The sequence below is a fragment of the Bufo bufo genome, chromosome 2 (genome assembly GCF_905171765.1).
Source record: "Bufo bufo chromosome 2, aBufBuf1.1, whole genome shotgun sequence".
NCBI lineage: Eukaryota > Metazoa > Chordata > Amphibia > Anura > Bufonidae > Bufo > Bufo bufo.
The window spans coordinates 723695159-723721135 of NC_053390.1; the positions used below are offsets into that span (position 1 = coordinate 723695159).

Here is a 25977-nt window from a genome sequence, read left to right on the forward strand (position 1 = left end):
GCTACGTGAGGACTGTGTAAGACCCTGTTAGATTTTGAGCTTGAATTTAACAGCATATTGATTATATGTGGTATCAGGAGAGGACATATACACAACCCTCCGTGCCACACTGACCTTTATGCTATAAACCGAGAGGAATTCACACACACTATACAGTAGGATCTCATTTGCATACTGGCTGTTACATACACATAAGCAACTAGTCTTTCTCTAACCCATGTCATTTATATGCAATTTAATAAATGTGAGTGGATTAAACCAAAATAATCTAAAATACTTGAGCACTGGATTGTAATAAAATCTGTGCAATAAAACAAAAGAAAATTGTTTTCATTTTCTGCATGGTATTACATGTTAATGAGCATCCTACATTGATTTAGCATGATGACAAGGGCCGGTATTCATTTATATTACGTGGGTGTAACTTACAGAGAAATTCACTTAAGGCCTATTGTGCCACTTGCAAGAATAACATGAGTTTTAAAGAATTCTATACATTCCAAATGAATGGAGCAACCTCCATTGATACACACTGTGAGATATGTATGACTAGTATGACCTGAATACAAGAAGTCCACTATACAGTAATTAAAATATAACCAGTATGTCTATATAAAGACCAAGAGGATCAAGAAGAAATAAGTGGCATAGAGCTGAGCACTTCAGTTTAACAGGGGAGTCACTTAGGCTGCATTCACACGTCCGTTGTGTGTGGCGGACCCGCAAATTGCAGGTCCGCAACACACCAGCCCGGCACCCCCCTAGAAATGCCTATTCTTGTCCGCAAGCTGCGGACAAGAATAGGACATGCTCTATCTTTTTGCGGAGCTGCGGACCCAAAGATCGGGGGCGCGCACCGCAAATGCGGACAGCACACTGTGTGCTGTCCGCATCCATTCCGTCCCCATAGAGAATGAATGGGTCCGCACCCGTTCCGCAAAATTGCGGAACGGATGCGGACCCATTTTGCGGACGTGTAAATGGAGCCTTACCATGGTATTGTTAAAGTGTGTCCACAAGTGGCAGGCTAGGGTACTTTCACACTAGCGTTATTCTTTTCTGGCATAGAGTTCCGTCCTGGAGGCTCAATATCGGAAAAGAACCGATCAGTTTTATCCTAATGCATTCTGAATGGAGAGCAATCCATTCAGGATGCATCAGGATGTCTTTAGTTCAGTCTTTTTGCCATTTCAGGACGGTGAAAATACCGCAGCATGCTACGGTTTTATCTCCGTCCAAAAAGACTGAACACTTGCCGAAATGCCGCATCCGGCATTAATTTACATTGAAGTGTATTAGTGCCGGATCCGGCATTAAGTGTTTTGGCAAAATGGATAAAATTTTTTATACCAGATCCGTTTTTCCGGATAGCACTAGAGACAGATCAAGCATTTCAATGCATTTGTCAGACGGATCCTCATCCGTCTGCAGCGTTTTGGTGTCCGCCTGGCGATGCGGATTCGTTTACATTGACACAAATATGGTGCAATTGTAAACTGATCCGTTCCCCATTGACTTTCAATGTAAGTCAGGACGGATCGGTTTGACTTACACTTAGACTTAGATTTTTTTTTTTTTGGAGAGAATAATGCAGATGGACCCGTTCTGAACGGATACCAGCGTCTGCATTTATAGTTGCAGATCCGCACCTAACGCAGGTGTGAAAGTAGCCTTACATAATAGAAACCACACAAAAATGACCCCATTTTAGAAACTACACCACTCAAGGTATTTAAAACTGATTTTACAAACGTTGTTAACCCTTTAGGTGTTCCACAAGAATTAATGGAAATGGAGATGAAATTTCAGAATTTCACTTTTTTGGCAGATAATCATTTTTTTCCGCTAACAAAGCAAATGTTATCAGCCAAACAAAACTCAATATCTATTGTCCTGTAGTTTACAGAAACACTCCATATGTGGTCGTATGGCCAGACGGCAGGGCCCAGAAGGAAAGGAACGACATATGGTTTTTGGAAGGCAGATTTAGCTGGACTGTTTTTTTTTGACACCATGTCCCATTTGAAGCCCCCTGATGCACCCCTAGAGTAGAAACTCCCAAAAAGTGACCCCATTTTGGAAACTACGGGATAAGGTGGCAGTTTTGCTGGTACTATTTTAGGGTACAGACGATTTTTGGTTGCTCTACATTATACTTTTTGTGAGGCAAGGTAACAAAAAAATAGCTGTTTTGGCACTATTTTTATTTTTTTTCTATTTACAATGTTCATCTGACAGGTTAGCTCATGAGCTATTTTTATAAAGCAGATTTTTACAGATGCGACAATACCAAATATGACTTTTTTTGGTTGTTTGTTTCAGTTTTATATAAAGCATTTTTGAAAAAAAATATTTTTTAGTCTTTCCATATTGTGAAAGCCATAGTTTGTTTTTTTGGGTGACTGTCTTTTGTAGGGGCTCATTTTTGCGGTATGAGATGACGGTTTGATTGGTACTATTATAGGGGGCATATGACTTTTTGATCGCTTGGTATTACACTTTTTGTGATGTAAGGTGACAGAAAAATGGCTTTTTGATAGTTTTACTTTTACGGTGTTCACCTGAGGGGCTAGGTCAGGTCATATTTTTATAGAGCAGGTCGTTACGGACATGGCAATACCTAATATGTATACTTTTTTTCATTTAGGTTTTACACAATAACAGCATTTTTGAAACAAAATAAAAAACATCATGTTTTAGTATATCTTCATATTCTGAGAGCCATAGTTTCTTTATTTTTTGGGCAATTGTCTTAGGTAGGGGCTCATTTATTTGCGGGATGAGGTGACTGTTTGATTGGATTTTGGGGTGCTTATGACTTTTTGATAACTTGGTATTACAGTTTTTGTGATGTAAGGTGACCAAAAAAAAAAGGCTTTTTTGACACAGTTTTTTTTTTTTTACGGTGTTCACCCGAGGGTCTAGGTCATGAGATATTTTTATAGAGCAGGTCGTTACGGATGTGGCAATACCGAATATGCATACTTTTTTTTATTTAAGTTTTACACAATTATATATTTTTTTAAACAAACAAATAACTGTTAGGTACAATTTTGGGGTGCATATGACTTTTTGATCGCTTGCTATTCACTTTTTGTGATGTAATGTGACATTTTTTTTTACGGTGTTCACCTGAGGGGTTTAAAACATGTGATATATTTATATAGAAGGTTGTTACGAACACGGCGATACCTAATATTTTATTTAAGTTTTTACATCAATATCATTTTTGAAACAAAAAAAAATAATAAAAATCATGTTTTAGTGTCTCCATAAAGCCATACTTTATTTTTATTTATTCGGCAATTGTCTTAGGTAGGGTATCATTTTTGCAGGGTGGGAGATAACGATTTGATTGGTACAATTTTGGGGTGCGTATGACGTTTTGATTGCTTGCTATTACACTTTTTGTGATGCAAGGTGACAAAAAAAAAATAGCTTTTTTTTTTTCCTTCTACGGCGTTCACCTGAGGGGTTAGGTCATGTGGTATTTTTATAGAGCAGGTTGTTACAGAGGTGGCAATACCTAAGGCTACTTTCACACTTGCGTTCGGAGCGGATCCGTCTGGTGTCTGCACAGACTGATCCGCTCCTATAATGCAAACGATGGGATCCGTTCAGAACAGATCCGTCTGCATTATATTTCAGAAAAAAATTCTAAGTGTAAAAGTTAGTCAGACGGATCCGTCCAGACTTTGCATTGAAAGTCAATGGGGGACGGATCCGTTTGAAATTGCACCATATTGTGTCAACTTCAAACGGATCCATCCCCATTGACTTACATTGTAAGTCTGGACGGATCCGTTTGGCTCCGCACGGCCAGGCGGACACCTGAACGCTGCAAGCTGTGTTCGGGTGTCCGCCTGCTGAGTGGAACGGAGGCCAAACTGTGCCAAACTGAGGCATTCTGAGCGCATCCGCATCCACTCAGAATGCATTGGGGCTGTACGGATCAGTTCGGGGCCGCTTGTGAGAGCCTTCAAACGGAACTCACAAGCGGAACCCCGAACGCAATTGTGAAAGTAGCCTAATATGTATACTTTTTTTTATTTTATTGTTTACATTTAACACAATAAAAGCATTTTTTTAAAAAAAAAATCAAAAATAAATAAATCATGTTTTAGTGTCTCCTTAGTCTGAGAGCAATTATTTTTTTTTTGGGCGATTGTCCTATGTAGGGGATCATTTTTTGCGGGATGAGGTGATGGTTAGATTGGTACTATTTTGGGGAGCATACGCCTTTTTGATCGCTTCGTGTTGCACTTTTAGTGATGTAAGGTGACAAAAATGGCTTTTTTGACGGGGTGGATCATGTGATATATTTATAGAGCCGGTTGTTGTTTTTTTTTCTTCTATTTTTATTTAAAAAATCAGGGGAAAGGGTTTTTTTTTTCTTTTTTTAACTTGAATTTATTTATTTTTTTTTTAAATTGAAAACTTAACTTTAAACTTTATTTCTGTCCCACTCTGGGACTTCAACTTTTGGGGGTCTGACCTCCTCTGCAATGCATTACAGTACATCTAGATAATTCGGTGTAAGGCAGCTCTCACCTGCTCCACGTCACCCTCCGGGCACGGACGCCGCACCTGGATGCGGGAATGTGTGAACAGTTTAAGTGGAAAGGAAGTCCAGCTCAGGTCAGGTGTGAATACGTGGCTTCTTTATTACAGCGATTATAAAATTCCACACAGCAAGGTGCAACAAGTGACGCGTTTCATACCTCTATAGCATCAGGGTCCTTCTTCATGACGGACACAAAATGCTGTGGGAGCACCCCCTGATAAATCTGAAATGCGTCACTTGTGGCACCTTGCTGTGTGGAATTTTATAACCGCTGTAATAAAGAAGCCACGTATTCACACCTGACCTGAGCTGGACTTCCTTTCCATTTAAACCATTACAGTACATCTGTATTGTAATGAATTGCCTCTTAGTGTATTACACTGAGTAATACACTAACAGGTTGCCTAGGAGATCGGGCTTGAGGCTGGATCTTCTGGGCACCCGTACAAGACCCGCTTGATCAGCCCGCCGTGCATGTATGGTGGAATGCGTTCTGGCACAGCATCCCCCGCTGTACATGCACAGCATTTTTCGTTGATCTATCTTCTGGATAGGTCATCAGTATCTGACCAGAGGGGTCTGACTTCCAGGACCCCTGCCCATTAGCTGTTTGAGAAGGCACCAGCATTCCTGTAAGCACCTTAGCCTTCTCACAGCTTTTCCTAGGCCATATGACTTCACATTTATCGGTCATATGACATTACTGCAGCTCAGTCCCATTTGAGTGAATGGGGCTGAGCTCCGATACCAAGCACAGCCGCTATACAATGTGTTATATATATAAATTATATATACACTCACCTAAAGAATTATTAGGAACACCATACTAATACGGTGTTGGACCCCCTTTTGCCTTCAGAACTGCCTTAATTCTATGTGGCATTGATTCAACAAGGTGCTGATAGGATTCTTTAGAAATGTTGGCCCATATTGATAGGATAGCATCTTGCAGTTGATGGAGATTTGAGGGATGCACATCCAGGGCACGAAGCTCCCGTTCCACCACATCCCAAAGATGCTCTATTGGGTTGAGATCTGGTGACTGTGGGGGCCATTTTAGTACAGTGAACTCATTGTCATGTTCAAGAAACCAATTTTAAATGATTCGAGCTTTGTGACATGGTGCATTATCCTGCTGGAAGTAGCCTCCAGAGGATGGGTACATGGTGGTCATGAAGGGATGGACATGGTCAGAAACAATGCTCAGGTAGCCCGTGGCATTTAAACAATGCCCAATTGGCACTAAGGGGCCTAAAGTGTGCCCAGAAAACATCCCCCACACCATTACACCACCACCACCAGCCTGCACAGTGGTAACAAGGCATGATGGATACATGTTCTCATTCTGTTTACGCCAAATTCGGACTCTACCATTTGAATGTCTCAACAGAAATCGAGACTCATCAGACCAGGCAACATTTTTCCAGTCTTCAACAGTCCAATTTTGGTGAGCTCGTGCAAATTGTAGCCTCTTTTTCCTATTTGTAGTGGAGATGAGTGGTACCCGGTGGGGTCTTCTGCTGTTGTAGCCCATCCGCCTCAAGGTTGTGCGTGTTGTGGCTTCACAAATGCTTTGCTGCATACCTCGGTTGTAACGAGTGGTTATTTCAGTCAACGTTGCTCTTCTATCAGCTTGAATCAGTTGGCCCATTCTCCTCTGACCTCTAGCATCCACAAGGCATTTTTGCCCACAGGACTGCCGCATACTGGATGTTTGCCCTTTTCACACCATTCTTTGTAAACCCTAGAAATGATTGTGCGTGAAAATCCCAGTAACTGAGCAGATTGTGAAATACTCAGACCGGCCCGTCTGGCACCAACAACCATGCCACGCTCAAAATTGCTTAAATCACCTTTCTTTCCCATTCTGACATTCAATTTGGAGTTCAGGAGATTGTCTTGACCAGGAGCACACCCCTAAATGCATTGAAGCAACTGCCATGTGATTGGTTGACTAGATAATTGCATTAATGAGAAATAGAACAGGTGTTCCTAATAATTCTTTAGGTGAGTGTATATATATATATATATATATATATATATATATATATATTAGATATATAATCCAAGAGAATCCACGGCACTTCCTTGTGTAAAAGCGTGTAATTTATTCACCAAACCGCAACGTTTCGGTTCGCACACTGGAACCTTTTTCAAGCAGTGATACAAAAAGGGGAGGTGCACATAGTGTATATATAGCGTGTTACATATCAATTAATCAACAACATCATTAAGTATAAAACATGATAAACTTCATAAATTCATGTATCAAAATCCAAATAAACATGATTCAAAAGCAAGTGTAATATATGTGCAATCTGTACGTGACAAAAATATCTATCCCAAAAGTGTTTTGGACATAAAACGACTCTAAGTCACATAATAAATTAAATTCTAATCCACCTTGCTGCTACTGTAAAATCCTGGATGAACGCACCAATGTCTGACAATCTTATGTGTACAGGAGTGTGTGAACTTCCCCTGGACAGATGATCTCAGGGGAAAGAAAGATTGGATATTTTGGATTTCAACATGCCCAATCCTTCCTTCTCGTGGGAAGTGGTGTCTGGCAGCAGTTCATTCTCGTCTCTTCAGTGTGAGCACACACAGTATGCATGGGTAAGGGGAATTGAAAGAAGAGCAGTTGAAGGTATGTCGGTCAGATCAGGCACTGCTGTTGAGTGGTAACTCTGTGAAGGCATTAGATATTTTCTTTACATTGTCGTATCATATCCAAATAGTTACAAAGTGAAATTCACTTATCAAGAGTGTATTGCATAACATGGAACATATGAGTGAAACATGTCTGTGGACTGCACCACTTCAGCCGGGCTGAAACTGAGTCATGCACCAGGACGTTGATTCCAAGCACCATGGAAATTGGTATCTGATTGAGATGCTGCAGTAGGATTTTAAGAACATTGTGCATAAACCCATTCATAAACTGAAGCAAAGAAAGGGTAAAGGAGATCGGGCTAAAATGTCATCAAAATGATATAAGAGACCAATAAACACCCAGATTTACTTCATGTTAATGATTTATATGGTGCACTTAATTTTCCCAACTGGTTTTTAAATGTTGGTTTATATCTGTAAAGAATAAATCAAGGCAACTGGACAGACTGTAGATTTCTTGAAAACGTTTCACTTGTTCTTCCAACGAAGAACGAGTGAAACATTTTCAAGAAATCTACAGTAAGTCCAGTTGCCTTGATTTATTCTTTACAGATATACCATGACCTGGATAAATGAGAACCTTCACAGACAATGTTGGTTTATGTTTTGGAAAAATTGTTTGTTTTTTTGTTTCTAGAAGTTGGTGGGGGCCAAATAATTATTTAGCTGCTGACAAGTAAGCTGCGCCTTAAAGGGGTTTTCCGCTTTGATTCAACATCCTTTAAAATAACCATTTCTGAAGGTAACTGTAATCTTGTAACGTATTTACCTTAATCGCTCCTAATCTTCTGCTTTGGTCTGTGGTCACCATGTCCATGCAGCTCTATCCTGTGATGTTATGTCCATGGTCATGTGAAAGCAGCAAACAGTGGAGGAGAGAGGAGTGTGGAGCCACCATGAAGAAGCAGGTAAGTAGGATTCCCTTCATGGGTGTGCCCAAGATGGGTGGTTTGAACTATATTTCTTGTCTACTTTTGTGACTGAGGCTTAGTGCTGTTTTAATGTTCTTCCATTAAAGAAGATTCTATTCAAGAACACATCCAAAACACTAAAACAGGAGTGCACATCCTGTGGATCAGAGGCTACATGAATCCTGAAACCCCATTCTGTGCAGCCCCAACCATTGGCTCACAGATAATGATGATTACACTTACCGGTAATCGGATATTCCAGACCCCACGACAGCACCACAGAGAGAGAGAGAGGATCCTCCCCCAGGGACAGGAAACCTACAGAATAAAAAGGTGGTTTACAGAGCAAGAGAGGGACTCCAACCCTAGTTAATCCAGTTTACATTACACAATAATACTTTTTTTTTTCTTTTTCCGCAACACCCAGGTGCAACTAGAAAGAACAGAAAGGAAAACCCAGGGAGGGAATAAGGAAGGGTGCTGTCGTGGGGTCTGGAAAATCCGATTATCGGTAAGTGTAATCATCATTTTTCCCTTCCCCCACGAAAGCACCACAGAGAGAATTACAGAGAAGAGAACCTTTCCTTAGGGAGGGACCACCGCTTGCAGGACCTTTCTACCAAAAGAAAGATCAGAAGAGGAGTCGAGATCCAAACGATAGTGGCGAAAAAAGGTAGAGGGAGAAGACCACGGGCAGCTCTACAAATTTGTTCAGTAGTTGCACAAGATCTCTCAGCCCAAGATGTAGAGACAGAACGAGTGGAATGTGCCTTTACTAGCATTGGAGAAGACAGGCCAGCCTCTAAGTAAGCCAGGGAGATCTCAAGTCTAATCCATCTAAACAAGGAACTCTTTGTAGCCTTCTTACCCTTGTTTGGCCCAAAGAAAAGGACAAACGAGGCTGAAGTCTTTCGCCAACCCTCAGTAGACTGAAGACAAGCAGCAGTGCAATAAACAGCGTCTCACATCTAAAGTGTGAAACTCTCTTTCCATGGGGGACTTAGGATTATTACAGAAAGAGGGAAGCACTATTTCTTGAGATTTATGAAACTGCAAGGGAACTTTAGGTAAAAAAGCTGGGTCTGGGTGGATAATGACTATCCTCCAAAATGGTTGTAAAAGGAGGATTCTTGGAGATTGCATGTAATTCACGAATTCTACGGGCCGAAGTTAGTGCCACTAGTAAGATTAACTTCAAGGTCAGATGCTTAATACTATAAGACTCGATAGGTTCAAATGGAGACTAAGTTAAGGTTTTCAAAACTAAATTCTAATCCCAAGGGGGAACTTTTGGAATACGAATTGGAGCACTTCTATCCACTGCCTTAAAAAATCTACCCAGGGATTTCTAGCAAAATTCTGATAAAAAAACAGAAAGGGCAGAAACCTGTACCTAACCCTAAAGCTAGGCCCCTTGAAGGAATTCTAGAATCTGAGATGTGGACACAGAACTAGGCAAACTGTTGGGATTTAGATAACAATCAATTAACTTCCTCCATATCCTAGCATAAATAGATATAGTCACCAGCTTTTTACTTTTAAGAAGGGTGGCAATAAGCACTTGAGAAAAAACCTTCTTAGCTAATAAGCCCCTTTCAAATTCCATGCCGTCAAATGAAGACCCCGGACCGCTGGATGACCAACAAAGGCCTGACACAGCAAGTCCGGGATCTCCGGAAGGACCCAAGGATCGGACACAGACATTGTTCTGAGAAGAGTAAACCAAGCCCTTCTGGGCCAGAAGGGAGCTATGAAGCTATCAGAATCATGTATCTTGCCTTGTCTCTCCTTATTTTCTTTAACACCAGGGACAATAACTTGAATGGAGAAAGGCGTATGCTAGAGAGAAGTCCCATCTTAGAAGGGCATCCACCCCATAAAGGGATTCCCTGGGATTTAGTGAACAAAATGATCTACCTTCTTGTTCTGGCGGGAGGCAAAAAGATCTATTACAGGCGTACCCCAAAGCTCTGTGATCCTTGAAAATATTGATTGGTTAAAAGACCATTCTCCCTGTCTGTTGATATCTGCTCAAAAAATCTGCCTGAATATTCTCCTTCCCCTTTATATGAAGCGCCGAGATATGGCACACCTGCCCTTCCAAGTTCTGTAACAATCTATTCGCTTCTAACCAGAGGGTGGCTGACTTTGTACCTCCCTGATGATTGATATATGCCACCATAGTTTGATTGTCCGATAGGACTCTTATATGGCCTGACCCTACCAAGGTCTGGGAGGCTTCCATCCCTAAGACTTCTGAGCCTGGGATCAAGGACCCTGAAAACTGTGACCCAGGTTAGGAGCACCCCACTCCCAGGGGCTTGCATCCGTAGTAAGGACTACAGGATCCGGATAACTCCATGGGATTCTCTGAACTAGATTTTCTCTGTCCTACCACCAGGCTAGATTCCTTATTGTTCTGGCTGAAATATGAAGTCTGGCCTCTAGGAACCCGCTGTTCATTTTGAAGGCTGTCAAAATTTCCATTTGCAACTGACAAGAGTGTAGCTGGGCCCATTCGACTGCTGGAATACAGGACACTAGAGAACAGAGAACTGACATAGCTTTTCGAATTGTTAAACTGGGGGATGTTAAGGATCATATTTGAGAGTGAATGTTGACCACTTTTTCTTCTGGCAAAAATACTTTGAGACCTCGAGTCTAGAATGAGCGCCAGAAATTTCTGACGTTTTTCTGGAATTGGTCTGGACTTTTTCTCGTTGACTATCCATCCCAGCCCCTGAAAGGTACTCACTACCTCTTGAACTACATCCTTGCAGCTCTGATAGGTCCTTGCTATTATCAAGAAATCATCCAGGTATGGAATCAGCAGAATGTCTTTTAGCCTTATGAAGGACGCCATTTCTGATACGATTTTTGTGAAAATCCCTGGAGCCATAGATAAGCCGAAAGGAAGGGCTTGAAATTGGAATAGACCAGGGCTGGTCAACCTGCAGCTCTCCAGCTGTTGTAAAACTACAATTCCCACCATGCCCTGCTGTAGGCTGATAGCTGTAGGCTGGAGAGCTGCAGGTTGGCCATCCCTGGCATAGACTACCTTCCATGTATACTGCAATCCGGAGAAATTTCTGAAAGTCCAGGTGGATCGGGATGTGGTAGTAGGCATCCTTCAGATCTATAACCGCCATGTAACAATCCGGAAAAAGAAGTTTTTCAGTACCAGAAACTTGTTTAGATCCCTTAAATTAATTATAATTCTGAAGGAACCGTCTGGCTTTGGTACCAGAAAAAGAGGGGAGAAATATCCTTCTAATTGTTCCCAAACTGGAACTAAAACATCTTTGACTATTTCTTGAACCTCCTTTATTATAGCGGAAATTCCCTGATTTACAGAACGTATCGCTGTAATAACGAACCTTTTTGGCGGTAAGGAACGAAACTCTGGTCTTAAACGGATAACATTTAAAGCCCATTGTCCTGACATTTTTTCCCAGGTGGAGAGGAAAAAACGTAACCTTCATCCCAACTCTTAGCCTGGCGTCATTGTTGGGAGGGTTATTTGCCGAAGAAGAATAGATGCAGCTGCATGATAACTCACCTAGAACTCCACTGTGCCTAAAATACCAGGACCGGTGTCACATTCTCCCTCTCAGCAGACCCTGTCTCTTGTCCTCCTCCATTATGCCAGTGGATTATTCCTCAGAAAGGGAACCTTCTTATGAGGTAAAAAAAAATTAACTTATCACCGTGTTCAGATTGATACCCTGGGTCCTTCTTTGCCTAAGACCAGATGTATAGGAGGAGAGAGAGAGAGAAAAAACAGGCACATAACTGAGCTCCCCATAAACCTTGGAAGCTTGAGTGTCAGCGTCCAACTTAATCTGATCAGGACTTACGCCGGCTTACAGTTCCGGCGTCCCTGGCGTTGGACGCTCTCATATGCCGTAGACCGGAAGTGCGTCATCATGATTCACCGCATTCCTGGAAGTACATCATCCCGCTGTACCGTAAACCGGAAGTAGCCTTTGCTACCACGTTATGTCCAGATCCAGGCCCGGAGCCCATGGCGTAGCATTACTCCACCAGACCACGCACCTGCCGCGAGATACCGGAGATCCCCTGGAGCCCCCCAGAATCCTAGGGTCCTGACAAGCTGGTACTGCCGCATGATGGACCCCGGCAGGATACCGCCGGCCCTCTAGGGACCCCTAGGAAAAGAAAGACCAGCGGTAGGTGACCTGTGAGAAAAAACACTGTAGGTCTCCTACTCCAGGGACAGGAAACCACTGAGGTGGGAGAGAGGCTCCGCCTAATTCTGTAGGTTTCCTGTCCCTGGAGGCAGATCCTCTCTCTGTGGTGCTGTCGTGGGGGAAGGGAAAATATTTATCAGAGAGGAGTGGTGGGCAGCATGGTAGTAGAGATAGGTAATGGTGCACTGCATGTCCATCTTGTGCAGTGTGTGGCATTCAAGAAAGGTGTAGATAAAAAAGAAAGGAGAACATACCTGAACCTACCTTCTTTGTAGTTAGTTTTTTTGGGAGTAGTTTGGCTTTTTAGCAACTCGTACTACAATGAAGAGAGCCCAATGCATGATCTTTTGAGTGCAAACGGGGAGAAGGGGACACTCTTTCTCTCTATACATAGGCGTTCAGGAAGTAGAATTGGCACCTATCAGACATTTAGCTCATATACTTCTGATATGTCAAATGTATCAGCTGGTAGTACCCCTTTAAGGTTTTATTGTAGCCCTTGGGGTTAGTTCAATCTGTCAATGCGATGCATGGACCAGAAAAGGTTGTGCACCCCTGCCCTAAATAAAACCAACTACTTAATACTCCACATGCATGTTGGTTCGAAATGTGTAAACTTCTTTCTACCAGGTTTGTTACCAAGGTATAATAAATAATTGGTTTTATTTATCATTTTGGATGTGTGCTGGTCAGGGGCATTCCTTAATACAGTGCATAGACCTGATGCAAATGTGGACCTTATTCCTCCCTGGGTCAGCCTTGTCTGGGGCGTTATAACATAAAACATATGGTAAGCTGCCTCATTCTTTTCTGTATTGGCATTTAATGCTCTTGCATCTCAATGAACACCATTTTCTGCCACCATGTTCCAATACACTGTATATTGTATAAGCCACGCCAGATAAGCCTTCAGCAAAGGTGTCAAGAAGTAGGCGCTCATCACCAGTAACAGAAGACAGCCAGCTGTTACACATATTCACTCTGCGCAGTCTATTTTTACCCCTATAACTGCTGAAACTATTTTCACATATTGACATGCATAAATAAAACCTGAATTTTACAATAATAATAAAATGACATCATACCCCCCAAATCCTTTTTTACATGCCGACGCCAGGCGTATTGTGAATATGCCACCCAGCACTATAAAATCATGGGCACATTCATTTTTATTTTACATCATAGAGTAACACAGTGTAAAAAATAAATAAAAAGTTTGTAGTTAAAAAGGATTGCCCATTCCTTTAAAAGTAATGACCTATCCTCATTGTGTGACATCACTAGCTGATCGGTGGAGGTCGACACCCTGCAGTATCTCCGAAACTCCACCGTGCAGCGGACGAAGCTGGTTACTGCAGCACCGCTTCCACTGACGCACATGCAGCAACACTGTAGTAACCAAGCTATGTCCAGTGCACAAAGGATAGACCTACTGCAGCAGAAGTGCATGGTGTCGGACCCCCACCGATGAGATAGTGATCACTTATCCCGAGGAAAGACCATCGCTTGTAACGGAGTGGACCACAGGACAACATCTCCTAAAATAAAATGTTAAGAGTCCATGCAAGTCACTAGGTTTGCATGTAGGTATCACCACATAATAGCCAGATGTGAAAACATCAAAAATCTCAGTTATCCAGATGCCATAAACTTTGATTAGGCTGATGATATGTGCAACTGTTCATGTTCACAACTTTAATAAAAAGTGATATATTCTCTCTTTTCCATAAGGGTGGTGATAACACGAAGAAAGGTCCTGCACCCCCCCCTGAAGACTGCACCCTGTATTCCCGCCATCACCCCCTCCGACTTCACACAGTGCTGCGTCCAAGTATTGCACCTAGAATATTGGTTTTGAAACCCGAGATTCTGGGCTTTAATAAAGATATCAAGATGAAAGCTAGATACCGTATTATATTTATACATCCTAGTTAGTGAAGGGTTTAAACGAATACAAGATGCGTGGATGAAAAAAATACCAAATTTATTTTGTTATAAATAGTAATTAATATAAAAATAAATACACAGTCAGACGTATATATTACAATGCAGTACAAATTCACAACTGACTGGGATTACATTAAAACAGTTTACATTATTCGCATTTACAAACGGTGAAAGATAAAAGTTCCATCCCAGTCAGACGGAGAAATACATAATCCGTGTTTTACATGTAACTCGTTTCTGGCATCAGCGCACGTTATTCAAGTCGTGGTGAACGTGGGCCTGGCCGGTATCAAGCAATACTGTGGTCAGAATATGATGGACATTTGGGAATGTATTGCACACTTTTAATTCATATCAATATATAAAATGCATTTTAGCACATAAAAAAGAACCTACATACATAGACAGTAGAAGTATAGAAGCCTGCCAGCCGTCGGGTCCCATCCGGTAGACATGCAGGTGCAATTATGGGAATTTATGCAGAAAAGGCTCCATTTCTGCAGTGAATACTGGTTACATGAAGTGATCAAACCGGAAACCATAGACTTATAAATGTTATAGTGCAAATTAATCACCTGAGATCTCTTAATTCCGCTAAAAGAGCAACTGTTCACTATTAAAGGGGTGTTCCCATCGCAGCCAGTTATGGCTGGGATTACATAAGCAGTGGAGCTAGCTGTGCGGTTTCTATAACTCCTATTCATTTCTATGGAATACAGAAACAGCGACGCACAGCCCGCTCGGGTGTTTCCACCCCGCCACCTCATTTTACAGGTATTCGGATCCCGTGCCAGTATGACAGAGAAGGGAATACCCCTTTAATGTGTATGACAGGCCTTTCCAAATATCACCAGCACTAGATCAGGAGGTTCCAAACTTTAAATATCAATGTATTGGGTCAGTGGTCCTCTCCTACCGCCTGAGCCAACAGGACCAGCCCCATGTTCAGCTAATCAATAACTATACAGCCCCCATAATGTCCTTACTTAATGGGGCATGAAACTATACAGCCCCCATAATGTCCTTACTTAATGGGGCATGCTGTGGCTCCATGGATTAAACAGATTGCTGTAATAAGATGAAGGTATGTTCAGGTCTGTATAGTAATACAAGAACAGTGGTGAAGTATTACTAACCTGCTTTATAGGAGGTTTACACTGAGCAAATGCAGCATGAAATTACAAGACAAAAATGAATGCGAGCCAAGACTACCTACAAATAGGGAAACATTCAGCGTTTGTCTCTCGTCATCGCTCCAGATCATCAGTCTTTGAAACTTACATTCCTGCGTGGAGAGAAAATAGCAGTAAGCTTTCCAATGGCAGGGATTCATCAAGTATCAGCATATAGCCAGCACTTCTACCGGGATATGGTGTGAACACTGCCCTACAGAAATCTTAGCAATGTTGCCAGAGAGACAGTCACACTTCTACCGTATGTAACATCTACCATGTAGGCTAAACAAAAGGCATTACCTGGAGGCTATGGGCACCTTTGGGGTACATTTTTTATTATTGCATTCTACTCATTTTGGAAAAAAAAAAAATATTTTCAGTTGGTCTTTTTTAAACATTTTCAACAGTTTTCATTTTCAGTGCATTGGCAGACTAGCAGGCTCTCTGCTTCACCCTGAATCCATGAGAGAGCTGCTGAACTCCTGACAGCTCATAAACACTCATTATAGCTAAACTCATATCGGTTTGATAAGAATTTTGGTTAAAGAGGCAGTGCTCCAGACTAAAAAAAATATCAAGGAGCCATTGGCTCCTAAGGCTACTTTCACACCTGCGTTAGGGGCGGATCTGTCTGGTATCTGCACAGACTGATCCGACCTATAATGCAAACGCTGGTATCCGTTCAGAACGGATCCATTTGCATTATTCTTTTTAAAATAAGGATCCGTCCTGACTTACATTGAAAGTCAATGGGGGCCGGATCAGTTTTCAATTGCACCATATTGTGTCAGTGAAAACGGATCCGTCCCCATTGACTTACATTGCAAGCAGCGTTTTGGTGTCCGCATCCAGAGCGGAATGGAGACTGAACAGAGACAAAATGATGCATTCTGAACGGATCCTTATCCATTCAGAATGCATTGGGGCTGAACTGATCTGTTTTGAACCGTTTGTGAATTCAAAACGCCAGTGTGAAAGTAGCCTAACCTGAAAAATTTAGGAGCCAAATTTAAAATATATAATTACAGTATAATAAAAAAAAATGACATGTCTTACCTAGGGTTGTCACGATACCAAAATTTTGACTCTTTCAATACCATAAAAAGTATTGCGATACTCATGATCACGTGAAAAAAAAAAAAAAAAAAGCCACATACATTCCGCATTTTATGGAACGTCTGGACCATAATAGAACAGTCTGATCCTAATTTTTGTCGGGACAAGGTGACAAAAAAAAAAAAGCCAAATTACACGTTTTCTTTTTTTTTTTTGTTCCCTGCATAGGAGATATTTTTTAATATTTTAATAGTTCGCACTTTTTCAGGCGTGGAGATATGTAATATGTTTATTTTTTATTGTTTATATATTTTATATGTAAAATTGGGAAAGGGAGCGATTTAAACTTTTAGTATTTTGGCGTTTTTTTTTTTACTTTTTATTTACTAACTATTAGCCCCCTTAGGGGCTAGAACCTGGGATCTTTTCATCCCTTGTCCTATTCACCCTAACAGAGCTCTATTAGGGTGAATAGGACTTCACACTCTCCCTGCTGCCCTGTGCTTTGTGCACACAGCAGCAGGGAGATTACCATGGCAGCCAGGGCTTCAGTAGCGTCCTGGCTGCCATGGTAACCGATCGGAGCCCCAGGCTTACACTGCTGGGGCTCCGATCAGAAGCTGCCACTGCCAACAATGAGGAGGAGGGGACCATGTGACCACTGCCACCAATGATGATACTTTATAATACTGGGGTTGGGGGAAGGGGGGGCGAACTGTGCCACCAATGAATATAGTTTATGCCTGAATACAAATGCAGGCTGCTGGTGCCGACCATATCCCATACCCAGCCTCTATGACTGTGCGCTGTGATCCGTCGCAATTAGCCCCTTACAGCGCGCAGTCAGAGGCCGGGTATGGGATATGGCTGGCACCCACAGCCCGTGTTTCTATTCAGGCATAAACTATATTCATTGGTGGGGCAGTGGCCACAGCCCCTCCCCTCCTCCTCCGTGCTATCAGTCCATTGGTGGCAGCGTTACAGGGGGGAGGGACTGCCTCCTTCTCCCATGTGCAGCTGAGGAGAACATGGCACGCACATGTCAGTTTAACTTGTGTGTGAAAGAGGCAGAGCAGGGGAGGATCTAGGCTACAAAGTCTTGTCGCCATTTTACAATTCTAAGTCGCATTGGCGACCATTTTGGTCGCCATCTGGAGCCCTGAGATGTCTGTTTTAATAGCTTCATGCATTCCCCATGTAATAACAATTCTGGAACATCTATTCTTATATCTGTATGTTGTACCATTCCTTCATTATTTCTACTAGAAGTTATGAATGAATTGCTAGCAGTCTGCAGTAAGGGTACAGAGGGGAGGTAACCAGTTGGGGGTGGGAACCTGCACAATATGAAAATGGCAGCACTGATTGGATAGAGTCAGTCTGTGCAGGTTCACACCGCCACCTGGTTACCTCCCCTCTGTACCCTTACTGCAGACTGCTAGCAATTCATTCATAACTTCTAGTAGAAATAATAAAGGAATGACACAACATACAGCCATAAGAATAGATGCTCCAGAATTGTTATTACATGGGGAATGCATGAAGCTATTAAAACAGGAATGTCAGGAGTGGTGAAAGGTCCTCTTTAAAGAGATTGTGCCATCTCAAGCATTGGTGGCATATCGGTAGGATATGGCACCAATGACTGACAGCTGCGGGTCCCACCTCTAGGACCTGGATCTATCTCTAAAATGGAGCCCGCAAAGTGAAGGAGGGTGTACTATGAATGTGCATCCACTCTCCATTCATTTCTATAGGGTGTGGAAAATAGCAGAGCAGCACACTTGGCTATTTTTAGAAATCCCACAGAAATCATAGGGAAGCACACCTTGCAAGCTCAGCCACCGCTCTATTCACTTTTATGGGGCTGATGTGAATAGCTGAGCTAGCACTTGTCTACTTTTGGCAGTCCAATAGAAATGAATGAAGGGAACCCAGAGGTGAGACCCACATCTATCAGACTATTGATGGCAAGTCCTAACGATATGCACCAATGCTTAAGATTACACAACCCCTTTAAATTAGTGTTTATGAGCTTGTCAAGAGTTCAGAGATGAAGGTTACAAGTCCAACCCACAGAACAACTCCCTGAGTAAGGCAGAGAGCCTGCTAGTCTGCAAATGCTCAGAAAAAAAAAAGCTGCAGAAGACAGATTTTGAAAATGTTTAACCCCTTCGCTACCAGCGCTGTACATGTACGGCGCTGGAGTGAAGTGCAAACAGCAGAGACCCGTGGCTAATGACTGCGGCCGGCAATAATGGTGATCGCAGTCATTAAAGCCTTTAGATGCTGTGATCACAATACCTAAAGGGTGAAAAACCCGGAAGCTCGCACTTCTGGGATTCTTACCAGCATCCTCTGCGGCCAATGAGGATGCCAGTAATTGATTTCAATACCCTGGGTCTGGACAATTCTTATTTGGGCCAGCAGGTGACAGGTCAAAATAAGAAATAAGCAATTCTGCTCAAATGATGGCTCTAAAAGACCAATGACTGTTCAGAATAAAAAAAAAAAAAAAAAAAAAGGATTTTGTAGGCTCAAATACAAGCTTCAAAATCATAAAAAAATAAAACTTAATATATATTTAAAAATCAAATGTTTAAATCACTCCCCTTTCCATGGAATTAAAAAAATACATAAATAAAAAATATAAACATCATGGGCATCACCGTGACCGGAAATGCCCGTACTATTAAAATTTTTTCAATACGGCGAATGGAGTAACAGAAAGGGTCAAAATGGCCAATTTGCCATTTTTTCATCGCTTCTCTTACCCCAAAAAATGTAATAAAAAGTGACACGCTCAGTAGATATAACTATAAAAAAGTTATGGGGTTTAGAATATGGTGATGTAAAAAACAAAACAAAACAAAAAAAAAAACATTTAGTTTCAAAGCTGAAATTTATTTTTACATTTAGATATAATACATATGTGGTATCGTTGTAATGGTACTGACCCAGAGAATGAAGGGCACAGATCAGTTTTGCCACAAACGAAACATGGGAACAAACCCTGTAAAACTGTGGAGGAATTGCGTTTTTTTCCAATTCCACCACATTTACAATTTTTTTTCCCGCTTTTCACCACACTGTATGCCATATTAAATGGTGGCATTCGAAAGTACAACTTGTCCTGAAAATAATAAGCCCTCGTACAGCTATGTGAACAGAACAATAAAAAAGTTATGGCACAAGGAAGATGGGGAAGAAAAATGAAACCGCAAAAACCTCTGGTATCCTAAGGGTTAATAAAGACCAACTGATTAAAAAAAGATTTTTAACTCCAAATTAGGAAGTGATAGTAAACAAATGCAACCTATGGTGTCCATAGCCTTTAAAGTGACTGTAAAATAAAACCTACTTTTCTGCTGGCTTATCAGATCCTCGATCCATTGATCTTAATATGGAGCGCTCTGGAGATAATGCAGGTGACTTCATTGTTGAAGTAAGTGGTGAAGAAGAACGAATGGATGATGTAGACAGACCATGACGACGTAACTCCTGAACTGCACGCTCCCTGTTATAATGAATATAAACATATAAAGCCTGCATGCTCCTGGCTGCATTACGCCACAAATACACCTGCACGTGCATATTAGCTAGTTTTAGCCAATGAGAGTCTATTTGACAGATTGACCTTTCCTCTATAAGTATTGAAATCAGTGCTTCTAGGGGAGTCCTTGGACTAATATATGGCATCCTATGGAACATCTTGTGCACGAGGCCTTAGAATTTGAGGAGGCAGGTTGGGGGTGCTTACTACACTGGTATTCTCAATTAGCACAGGTAACACCCTTATTAAAAACAATCATAGCCAACACAGAAAAGCGATGCATAAAAATACCCAGAAACCATAAATCAAATTTTATGACTCCTTTAACCCCTTAAGGACGCAGGGCGTATCGATACGCCCTATTTCCAGAGTCCTTAAGGACTCAGGGCGTACCAGTACGTCCTAACTTGAAATCAGTATTCCGGCGCCCCAGGGGTTAATCAGAACGGGATTTCGGCTGAAATTATTCAGCCGGCATCCTGTGACAACGCCAGGGGGGGTCATGTGACCCCCCCAGTGTCGGCGATCGCAGCAAACCACAGGTCAATTCAGACCTGCGGTTTGCTGCGCTTTTTGCAGTTTCTGATCCCCGCTGTCCCTGACCGCGGGGATCAGAAACTTTTGAGTGCCTAAAATCAATATTTTTCACCCCCCCCCCCTGCACGATTTGATGCCGGCGGGTGGTGCAGGGGGGTGTCGCATGCGGTGGGGGCGTTGCGGGAGGTGCGTCAGGCGGGATCGCGATCCTACGCCCGCCTCCCCATGAATGATCGTTGGCTTCTAGTGGGTATACCAGGGTGCCAGCACATTGCTGGCACCCTGGTATAAACGGCTGACATCTGTGCAGATGTCAGCCGTTTAACCCTTTCCATACCGCGGTCCGTACGGACCGCTGTATGGAAAAAGTTAACTGTCATCGGTCAGGGAGCTCCCTCCCTCACCATCGGGGGGCTGCTGTGCCTTTGCAGCCCCCCGATGGAGAGGGAGAGAGCCCCCCGACAGCCCCCCTTAGCCCTGTGTTTACCCTTCCCCGTCTGCGAAGTTGTGGCAGATGGGGAAGGTTCCCATGGCAACAGGACGCCTGCTCAGGCGTCCTGCTGTCCATGGTGCTGAACAGATCTGTGCTAAAAGCATAGATCTGTTCAGACAAAGTGTAAGTAAAATACAGTTCAGTACAATATATATTGTACTGTACTGTATTATACAGACATCAGAACCACTGGATCTTCAAGAACCAAGTGGGTCTGGGTCAAAAAAAATTAAAAAAAAAAGTGCAAAAAGTTAAGATTAAAAAAAAAAAACATTCATCACTGAATAAAAATTAAAAAAATAAAATACACTACACATATTAGGTATCGCCGCGTCCGTAACGACCTGATCTATAAAACGGTCATGTTCCTTTCCTTGTACGGTGAACACCATAAAAATAAAAAAATAAAAACTATGAGAAAATTGAAATTTTGCCCACCTTACTTCCCAAAAAAGGTAATAAAAGTGATCAAAAAAGTCACATGTACGCCAAAATAGTACCAATCAAACCGTCATCTCATCCCGCAAAAATCATACCCTACCCAAGATAATCGCCCAAAAACTGAAAAAACTATGGCTCTCAGACTAAAGAAACACTAAAACATGATTTTTTTTGTTTCAAAAATGAAATCATTGTGTAAAACTTACATAAATAAAAATAAAGTATACATATTAGGTATCGCCGCGTCCGTATCGACCGGCTCTATAAAAATATCACATGATCTAACCCCTCAGGTGACCACCGTAAATAATAAAAAATAAAAACGGTGTAAAAAAAGCCATTTTTTGTCATCTTGCGTCACAAAAAGTGTAATAGCAAGCGATCAAAAAATCATATGCACCCCAAAATAGTGCCAATCAAACCGTCATCTCATCCCGCAAAAAATGAGACCCTACTCAAGATAATCGCCCAAAAACTGAAAAAACTATGGCTCTCAGACTATGGAAACACTAAAACATGATTTTTTTTGTTTCAAAAATGAAATCATTGTGTAAAACTTACATAAATAAAAATAAAGTATACATATTAGGTATCGCCGCGTCCGCGACAACCTGCTCTATAAAATTACCACATGATCTAACCTGTCAGATGAATGTTGTAAATAACAAAAAAAAAACGTGCCAAAAAAGCTATTTCTTGTTACCTTGCCGCACAAAAAGTGTAATATAGAGCAACCAAAAATCATATGTGCCCTAAACTAGTACCAACAAAGCTGCCACCCTATTCCGTACTTTCTAAAATGGGGTCACTTTTTTGGAGTTTCTACTCTAGGGGTGCATTAGGGGGGCTTCAAATGGGAGATGGTGTCAAAAAAACCAGTCCAGCAAAATCTGCCTTCCAAAAACCGTATGGCATTCCTTTCCTTCTGCGCCCTGCTGTGTGCCCGTACAGCGGTTTACGAACACATATGGGGTGTTTCTGTAAACTACAGAATCAGGGCCATAAATAATGAGTTTTGTTTGGCTGTTAACCCTTGCTTTGTAACTGGAAAAAAAAAATATTAAAATGGAAAATCTGCCAAAAAAAGTGAAATTTTGAAATTGTATCTCTATTTTCCATTAAATCTTGTGCAACACCTAAAGGGTTAACAAAGTTTGTAAAATCAGTTTTGAATACCTTGAGGGGTGTAGTTTCTTAGATGGGGTCACTTTTATGGAGTTTCTACTCTAGGGGTGCATCAGGGGGGCTTCAAATGGGACATGGTGTCAAAAGAAAAAACAGTCCAGCAAAATCTGGCTTCCAAAAACCATACGGCGCACCTTTCCCTCTACGCCCTACTGTGTGCCTGTACAGTAGTTTACTGCCACATATGAGGTGTTTCTGTAAACGGCACAGTCAGGGCAATAAAGATACAGTCTTGTTTGGCTGTTAACCCTTGCTTTGTTAGTGGAAAAAATGGGTTAAAATGGAAAATTAGGCAAAAAAAATGAAATTCTCAAATTTCATCCCCATTTGCCAATAACTCTTGTGCAATACCTAAAGGGTTAACGAAGTTTGTAAAATCAGTTTTAAATACCTTGAGGGGTGTAGTTTATAGAATGGGGTCATTTTTGGGCGGTTTCTATTATGTAAGCCTCGCAAAGTGACTTCAGACCTGTAGTGGTCCCTAAAGATTTGCTTCTAAACTTCTAAGCCTTGTAACATCCCCAAAAAATAAAATATCAATCCCAAAATGCTACAAACATTAAGTAGACATATGGGGAATGTAAAGTCATCACAATTTTTGGGGGTATTACTATGTATTACAGAAGTAGAGAAACTGAAACTTTGAAATTTGCAAATTTTTCAAAATTTTTGGTAAATATGGTATTTTTTTATGCAAAAAAATAAACTTTTTTGAAGCCATGTTTTGCAGTGTCATGAAGTACAATATGTGACGAAAAAACAATCTCAGAACGGCCTGGATAAGTCAAAGCGTTTTAAAGTTATCAGCACTTAAAGTGACACTGGTCAGATTTGCAAAAAATGGCCAAGTCCTTAAGGTGAAATAGGGCCGCTGAGTCCTTAAGGGGTTAAAGGAAATCTGTCACCAGGATAATCACTATTGAAGTAAAGCCATGGCCTAATAGAACTTAGGACCTTATTTCCAGATGTGCCTTTATTTCAGCAATAGATGTTTTCTATCCTCTGAAAATCCAATTTATTTGATATGCAAATGAGCCAGTAAGGTGCCCAGAGGGGCGTCACTCTTGCAGGAAGGAGCCCAGACATGCCCCCTGCCACAATGTGTCCACCCACCCCTCCTACATCACATTCAAGCCATGACTCTGCCCCCCTTTTCCCTGCTCCCACCATGAGGGCGGGCTTGGGCACAAGCGGAAGGCCTACCTGGGCCCCTTCCTGCAAGAGTGACGCCCCTCTGGGCACCTTACTGGCTCATTTGCATACCACATAAATTGGATTTTCAGAAGATATTGCTGAAACAAAGGCACATCTGGGAATAAGGTCCTAAGTGCTATTAGTATATGGCTTTACTTCAATAGCGATTATCCTGGTGACAGTGAGTAGATCAGCAGTGTGAATCTGCTGACAGACATACTGCAGGTAGGGTCAGGGGATAGGATGTAATACATACCTCTGTCACTGCTTTTAATCTAAGAAGTGATGTGAAAGTGAACTCTGACTTCTGCAGATGCATCAGGGCTCAGTGCCACAAACTTCACAGCACCCCCTGCTGTAAGTGACGGCTATAGCAGACTGCAGGTTGTACCTGAAGGACCACAGCCTGCAAAGCAACAGTGTATGAGCTGCTACACATCCCCTGCCTTCTGCTGTGAGGGCTGTAGCGTCCATCCAGAAGACCGCTACAGAAGTCAATAACAGAAGAGCTGTGGAGACCTTGGCACTGAATCGCAGTGCCTGCGGAAGCGGCACCCAAGGTAATCAGGTAACTTTTACATCAATCCTTGAATTAAAATCAGTGTCAGTCAGCAGTTTTATATCAACAACACTGCTGACAGACCTCAGGTTCAGGATATCGATGGCATGCAAGTGAACGGGACAAAGCTGCATCACCGCTACTGAGTAGATGGTGTGCAGGAAGATGGGCCCATGGAAACAATTAAGGCTGCAGCGCTCGCACTAGGTGCTCCTAGGCAGAGGTCATAAATGTCCTGAACCCAGAAAACTCCTAAAATGAACCCTTTCACATTTTGTTAAGCGCATTTATCAATGGAAACGTGTACACTTACCTTTCAAACCGCTCTGTTGTAAGCTGTCTTTTTGCAATATCATAGTCGGACTGCATCTGTGTAAGCTTGTTACGAAGCATTGTCGCTTCCCGGGTGTGACTGTTGCTACAAATTTGCCAGAATAGAGATTTACCATTACAATAATGCAGGTAGTAAAGTCCATTGTAGAACAGCTAATATACACACGTTTTAATGCCATTTTATATTTACTGTAAATGGTTGTGAATGAAGAGAAATTAAATACTTAAGTATGCTTATAGCAAACACAAGATCTACAGAATTTAGTCAAATTTCAGCTTAAAATCCATTTTAGAAGATTCTGTTTTTCAATAAACATTTTATCTGAGCAGTAGTAGACTGGGCCCTCCGCAGAGTCTACTCCAGCACCAAATCTACAATCTGTGCATCAGAAAACCAAAGTCCAAGAAGAAAGTTTTTAACACCCCAATAACTATAATGGATTCTTCTGAATCTAAAAGGGGATTGTCCGAGAGTGGAAAGTGAATTCCATGGGGCCAGACACTGTGTACCGTATATACTCGAGTATAAGCCGACCCGAATATAAGCCGAGGCTCCTAATTTTACCCCCAAAAAATGGTAAAAATTATTGACTCGAGTATAAGACTAGGGTGGGAAATGCAGCTATAATGCAGAGTATATGTGTATATAATGCACACACTCTACATTATATACACACATCTGCAAGAGGGTGACTCCCTGTATTTAATGCAGAGTGTGTGCATTATATACACACACACTGCATTAAATACAGGGAGTCAGACTCCCATCAACTGGGCATTTATTTATTTATTTATTTTTTATATTTATCAGGTTGTTTATTTTTTTGTCCCCCCTCCCTACTTCATACTTGTCCAGGGGGAGGGGGGGGCTGTCCAGGGGGAGGGGAGGCTGTGCAGGGGCCGGTACTTACTGCCGGTGTAAATCTCGCGGTCTGCTCCTAGTGTAAATCTCGCGGCCCGCGTGTGTCTCGCGCGATTTACACTGGGAGCTTAACCGAGGTGCCGCGCGGACGTGCTGGGAGCTGACCGGAGCAGCTGTAAAAAGGTAAGTAACAGCTTCTTCGGCCCCCAACATGTCATGGTCTGTATTATGGCAATGTAAGTTGCCATAATACAGACCTAGACTCGAGTATAAGACGAGG

At 42.0% G+C, this 25977-nt stretch overlaps 1 protein-coding gene across 3 annotated transcripts in view; it reads right to left on the minus strand.

The window, feature by feature from the left end:
- Window positions 1-15335: 15335 nt before the first annotated feature.
- CEP135 (centrosomal protein 135) overlaps window positions 15336-25977 on the minus strand; it is a 96771-nt gene continuing 86129 nt past the window's right edge. For all 3 annotated transcript variants that reach the window (XM_040418828.1, XM_040418827.1, XM_040418829.1), the window contains 3 exons: window positions 24816-24920; window positions 19902-20057; window positions 15336-15594 (listed from right to left, as the gene is read on the minus strand). In XM_040418828.1, the coding sequence (XP_040274762.1) occupies window positions 15573-15594; window positions 19902-20057; window positions 24816-24920 (283 nt within the window). In that variant the 3' untranslated portion in view covers window positions 15336-15572. The remainder of the gene's footprint in view (window positions 15595-19901; window positions 20058-24815; window positions 24921-25977) is intronic.